Source organism: Nanorana parkeri, unplaced genomic scaffold, assembly GCF_000935625.1.
Source record: "Nanorana parkeri isolate BGI_ZX_2015 unplaced genomic scaffold, ASM93562v1 scaffold1776, whole genome shotgun sequence".
Classification (NCBI taxonomy): Eukaryota; Metazoa; Chordata; class Amphibia; order Anura; family Dicroglossidae; genus Nanorana; species Nanorana parkeri.
In genome coordinates, this window is record NW_017308044.1 from 102,365 (window position 1) to 108,736 (window position 6,372).

At 42.5% G+C, this 6,372-nt stretch overlaps 1 protein-coding gene across 1 annotated transcript in view; it reads right to left on the minus strand.

The window, feature by feature from the left end:
* Positions 1 to 1,408: 1,408 nt before the first annotated feature.
* Positions 1,409 to 6,372, minus strand: part of LOC108799646 (beta-galactosidase-like) — a 19,222-nt gene continuing 14,258 nt past the window's right edge. Inside the window, exons 13-16 of the mRNA XM_018571542.1 lie at positions 4,740 to 4,853; positions 3,142 to 3,273; positions 2,776 to 3,000; positions 1,409 to 1,612 (exon numbers count right to left, since the gene is read on the minus strand). Coding sequence (XP_018427044.1) covers positions 1,409 to 1,612; positions 2,776 to 3,000; positions 3,142 to 3,273; positions 4,740 to 4,853 — 675 coding nt within the window. The remainder of the gene's footprint in view (positions 1,613 to 2,775; positions 3,001 to 3,141; positions 3,274 to 4,739; positions 4,854 to 6,372) is intronic.

The window sequence follows — 6,372 nt, forward strand, 5'->3', positions numbered from 1 at the left end:
CATCAACACAGTTTAGCGTAGACGGAGGAATCTGTTACACTTTTTCCATCTGACCCTAGAACATCTGCAGATAATCTATAGGTGTATGGCTAGCTTTTAGGCTGCATTCATACCTGAGTGACAAATACGTGTTTTCAGTACATTTGTGCATATTTAATGTGCGTTTACCCACATACACTGAGTGGCCAGATTATTATGACCACCTGACGTTTGTAGGTAAATTAGTTATAATTTTGCGCTGAAGTTGCTAGAGGGCCAGACCATTATAAATAGGGAGCAGGTTGTTTACCACGACAGTAGAAGTGATTTGTTTCTGAAGATACGGGGAAACAACGCGATGTAACAGCCTTTGAACGTGGGATGATTGTTGGCGCTCGGAGCCATGGAGCGAGTATCAGCAAAACAGCAAAATTTGTTAAATGTTCAAGAGGGGCTCATTGTTAAAGTGTTTAAAGACCGGACTGCCAGCCGAAAATCTGGGTCTGAACGTGCGAATTGTGTCCGTCAGCGACTAGTCAATGTTAGGGCAGAACGAGGGAGGGGCAAGACTGGTACAAGACAACAGAAGGGCAACAGTGCCGTGTCAGATTCCTCGCATCACCTTTCATCATCTCGTGGAGTCACGAGGCGGCCCAACTAAGTACTGATGGGGTGGTCATAATAATCTGGCCACTCAGTGTATATAAAGTTGTATGTTTTAATGAGCAGATTGTGGCCCATTGATGGTTTTGAGCATTTCCATTGAAGTCTATGGGGACGAGAAGCGCAGAATCTGCCAAAAATTAGCTCATGAACTTGCTACAGGCGCCATGACACTCAGATGTGAATAGGACCATTGAAATGAATGGGGGGCTTTTTTTGAGCAGAAACAGTGCTACAAAACAGTGAATGAGGCCTTATGGTGCACATTGATCTAAAATATCTACAAGTTCCTTAAGATTGCCATACGACATCTGCCCTAGACAAAGCCTTCTAGAGCATAGTGGGTTGAAGTATGCATTGTGAAGACACACACTCATGAGACATGAGTGCTGGCACTCTGCACCCCTATGTCATGCATGATCAACCTGTGGTCTTCCAACTTCTGGCAAACAAGTACCAGCACACCATGCCTGCTTGGACTTGTAGTTCTCTGGATCCTGGAAGAACTCAGCTTGCATATTCCTGGTTCTACCATGCTGCACGTTTCTTGATTTTGAACTATTTAAATCTCAAAGCTAAACTGGCAGAACAGAATCTTTCTTTGAACGCCTGGACCTTCCCTTATTTGTCTGCCTTCAGCTTTCTGCTGTTGGACAATGCACAATAACATCCTGATTAAGCGGACAAAACTCTATAATACGGTTGTATTTTGTGCCATTGAAGCTTGACAATTAACTTCTATTTTGTCAAAAAGTACAGCAGAAGCTCATCTCCCTGATAGAGTGCCATTCAATATAGGTCGGTCCAGAAAGATGACCGTGGACCAATCTGGAGCATGTTCCAATTCCAGTATGGTGATGCGATTCAGTTGCGACGAGCTCAGAATATTGCTGGGCACATACAGGGTGATCTGTGGTCCTCGAGCAGGCCAGTATCTCCCAATGTTGAAACCGTTTATCCAAACCTGTCCCTGAAGGAGAACAACAATCAGGCAATGTGAATACAATATGCATACAGAATCAGTGGATTGATGGCATGGACATAATACACAATGTGATCATTATGGGAGTTGCAGCTGACAAGACCTAGAGAGCAAGCTAGCAGTCCTTGGTTGCATAGTGCATTACCACGCTTTGTGGTGCGCTACTTTGCTATAAATGGTGCATGCACCTTCTTTTTTGTGCTTTAGGCAGCCTATTTAAATGAATTGACTGCTTTAATGCAACACATTAAAATGCATTTATTCCTTTTAGGCCTTGTTTACACCAAATGCAGAGCAGATCCGGTCAGGTTTCTGCACACACACGCTAGTCTTTTAGATGCGTTTGTGAAGCATTTTTGGCTAAAAAAAGAAGAAAAAAACCTTAAGTTTAAAATGGGCTTTCAGTGCGTTCCAGGCATATGCATGCGTTTTTGATGCGTTTGTAGATCCAGAGCAGGTAAAATAGGGCCTGCTGCAGTTTTTTCACCTGCTCTGGAACTACACGCTGCGATGTCAACTGGAGCAAAAAATACCATAGGAATACATTGGACGCAGTTTTGCTCCGGTCTGCAACTGATCTGCTCTGCGCTTGGTGTGAACAAGGCCTGAATGGCCTGCGTAACACCAAAAAAAAAAAAAAAAGGTGCAGGAACCAATTTTACCAACACGGGAGTTTGTTACCCTTTCAAGTCTGAGGAAGGCGACCCTGTGTAGCCCCGAAACATTGAGATTTGTTATGACAGTATGCATCAATAAATAGATGTTTGCTTCACTTTAGTTCGGTATGCTGGTGACATCCCTAATAAGATTTTACCATGTGGTCTGCTGCAATGCAGCTGCATTAGAGGTCATTCAAAATGAATGGCTCAGCAGGGGACCAACATGCATTGCCACGTGTTGCAGTAACACGTATGATCCTCGGTGCAACAGTGTTCATTTGGATTTAATTGTGAAACGTATCAGACTTGAAACATCTATTATGCATTATCTGCATCCACAGTCACTTCTATAGGCGTACTGTAAGCTGCACTTTGTTACACTGTGCTCTGCTAACGCATGTTCTATCGTTGAACATGGAAATGTGTGATCTACAGTACATTTAGTAATAAGGTCATATCTCTGATTAGAGGCTGCTAAAAGGTCGTTTTTACCTTTGTCCATTTGGGAAGTTTTAAGAACGTGTCACCAACTGCACCGATTTGAAAAGTTCCGCTGTAGAAGGTCGGACCGGTTCTGTTCTGCAATTGCGGATTCATCCAGATGTGATTATCCGGAACATAGGGCCACCCTGCTGCAATTGGGCCATCTATATCGAGTGAGTACACAACCCAGTCTCTGAGGATGTCTTCCCCCAGAGTCAGGTTTCCCAATAAACCCTAGAACAGAAACCAACACAGTATAAAAGGCCTAGACAGCCGTCCACACGCAGCTTACTGAAAAGCAAAAAATATGCATGTTTCCTTTAAAATAACTAGCTACTTGTGTGTCAATAGAAGGAAAGGAAAATCTTTTTTTACCTTAAAGTCAGTAATATCAGCTCCAAAATTAATCCTGCCCATATTTTCCACCAGGACATCCAGCCATTCTCCTGCACTCCCCGTCACATTAACATTGCTGATTCTGTCTCTTTCCAGCACACCATAGAATCTCTATGTAGACAAAGATGAATACAAGGTTACATGGGATTTTCACAATAAATGAGCAGATGTAGCAGTAGAATGATGTGACAAAACATCTGCTCATCAGGAAACATTGTAAAAAATCGTATTTCCTTTTCTGCTCATTATAAGAATTGATGCTTACTTCAACAAGTCATTGCCTTTAGGGGAGACCTACATAGCCTGGGATTTGCTTTTAATTACAAGTGATGTTTTAATCAGGAGCATAGGTTGGAGTGGAGCAGCAATGAGGTTCTAGGTTTGATCCTCACAGGACATCGTCCGCAACGGACCAGCAACAGGAGCTTTTTTTCCCCACTGCATTGCTTTATAGTGCACAGTATGTGTGCTGTGATGCATTGCTGTTCGTTTGCCACTAACGTATAGTGTGTTGGAGTATGAGTCACAATAAATGGCACCACAACACACTAGGATTACCATAAAACTAAAAGTATGTCTAAAGCCATTATTTAGATTTTGGACAGCATAAGGAATAATTAGAACACCTGTCAATCCTTCCCTGTTCTATCAAGAAAGTAAAAAAAGAGAAGATCATGGTGTTCATACTTTCCTTGTCCAATCACAGGATGACTTGCAGCCTTTAAAAAGAATACAAGACATCATCTGAATGGAGAAGCTGCAGAGCTGCTGTGATAGCTATGCTCCAGCCCTGACATGCAGTTTCGGCGCCAGAACTTTAACGGTGACATCAACGTCAGAGGCTGCATGTAAGTAACGTTTTTCAAGAAAGAAGCAGTAGCCACTAGAGGGTCCACACATCAGAGGTACCTTATTGGTGCCCCATAAAATGTTTTTCCACAACTCAGTTTTAAACCTAACCCCCCCCCCCACCAAATTAGCTCTGCACACTGATCCCTCATGTGAATGTGTCCAGACTATGCACATTAAAAAAAAAGTATTTACATATTCTGCACAAGCAGTAAGAGCATTTTAGAACAAGCCCTCATTCACCTCTGTAGTTACAGGCATTGTACAGAAATGAATCTTCAAAATACACAAAAGAAGCACCTACACTAATCATAGCTCCTCTCCCCTTTACTTTCTATGAGAGTAGAATCTTGGTAACCTGCCGCCCCTCTGTGTGTTGATTCATTTACAGTACATGCAGTTAGAGATGTCAGTGAGGGTTTGTTTTCCTTACTGCTGTTTTTTTTACTGCTTGTCAAGAAACCCTATAACCCTTACTCCTTAAATGCTACACTTCACAGTCCTGTACTGACCTGACCACAATTTGTACCAAACTAAAGTGCTTCATGTGAGAGGGTTGCAGGGTTGCAGAGAGGGTTGCAATAATTACGAGCCTCGCTAAACTGTAAGCACCAGCAGGGGTAGGTACTGATATGAATGATCTATTGCTCCCATTGACATGTGTATCATGAGCAGTGATATATAAATATATTGATAGTATATAATAAAACACAGTGAATTCTTATTACCCCTCCAACTGAAATGTATGCTCGATCATGGACGCCAGAAACTTGCGATGAAAGAGGAGTTGGGAACGGAATGTCTGAGGGCAGGCGAGTCCTGTACAGCACAAATCCAAAAGCCTGAGACAAGACGGGAAACAAATTAGTAAAGAGAATTAATTGTCTATACAGCACAAATCCAAATACCTAAGACAAGACAGGGACCCGATTAATTGTGATTAGCAAAGAGAATTTATTGTCTATACAGCACAAATGCGAGACCTTCATAATCGTTGAACTGAATTACAATCCCAGTATCCACATCCCCAAATATAAAAGCTAACAAAAATTGTGGAAAATGGGACTTTAAAAAACAAAAATACAGGAAAATATTTACAAACAAAATATAAAAGTCTACATCTCAAATAGCTGGGTCTGTGCCTAACAAAATAACAAGATACCTCAAAATATGTGGAATGAGTTCACTCATTCTTGTATCACCCAGGAATTCTGGGCGATACAAGAAGCTAGGTTCACCAACACTATCAAGGTTGGACGTTTTTTTTTTTAGATCTGACCACACGGACATGTTTACATAATCGATCGAATTCACTGATTGCACATTTTTTGAGGTATTTTGTTAGGGACAGACCTAGCGCAACAAATTAGCTATTTGAGATCAATCAGGTGCAGGCACCACAGTATTGTTGCTGCTGGTCACAAAGTGTATATGGTTTTTCACGGTATTCACATAAAAGTCTACATGTTTTCATGATCATACCTTAAAAAACACACCAAATTGAATTCACTGTCATTATACATGCATCTTATTTGCATTATTTAAAACCTCTGAACATGTAGACCTCTCAGCACCCTAAAAACTCCCTGTATGGCCTATATATGTGAAAACTACTTTTTGGTTTGAAAGAGTCAATTATCTTCGTATCTCCAATTCAACATCTAAAGAGGGATGAGGTTCTTCTCAATATATTTCCCAGATTATAAATCTGCTTCTTCAGGAAACAGATAGGAGATCTATATGTTCATAGAGATTCTGAATATTGCAAAGAGAACATTTAATAAATAAGTTATGGTACGGAGTTTCATTTGATGTGTTTTTAGGACCCATTCACACCACATCACCTCCAGACCAGATTGTTTCCGGACCCAAAATGCATCCCAATGTATCCCTATGCTATTTCTGGCCTTGGTTCCCACCAGCGCAGTCCGTACCAGACCAGACGCGACCAGAAAAATACTGAGTGATTCATTTTGTCTGGTCGGGAATGCACTGGAACGCATGGAAATGCGCCTGAAAAGCAAAAAAAAAAAAACCAGCTCCGGGACGCAGCAAAACGCAATGCACTGTGTTCCAGATCTGGTCCCGAAAATGGTGTGAACCTGCCCTAAAGGGGCCTCCTGGGGCCGGGTATCTCCCGGTTCCTACCCGCCGTGTCGTCATCGCGCATGCGCGACCATCTGATTGATGCCTGCCGGCGGCCATCTTGGTTATGGACGCCGGCAGAGAGAGGAGAGGACGTTCACCCTGCGGGATCAGGTATGCAGCCGGGTCCCCTCCTCTCTCCGGACACTGTCGGGCTCTCGGTCCATGACTGAGTGCCCCACTTGTTAGAGAAGGCACTCAGCAATGGTGACAGCC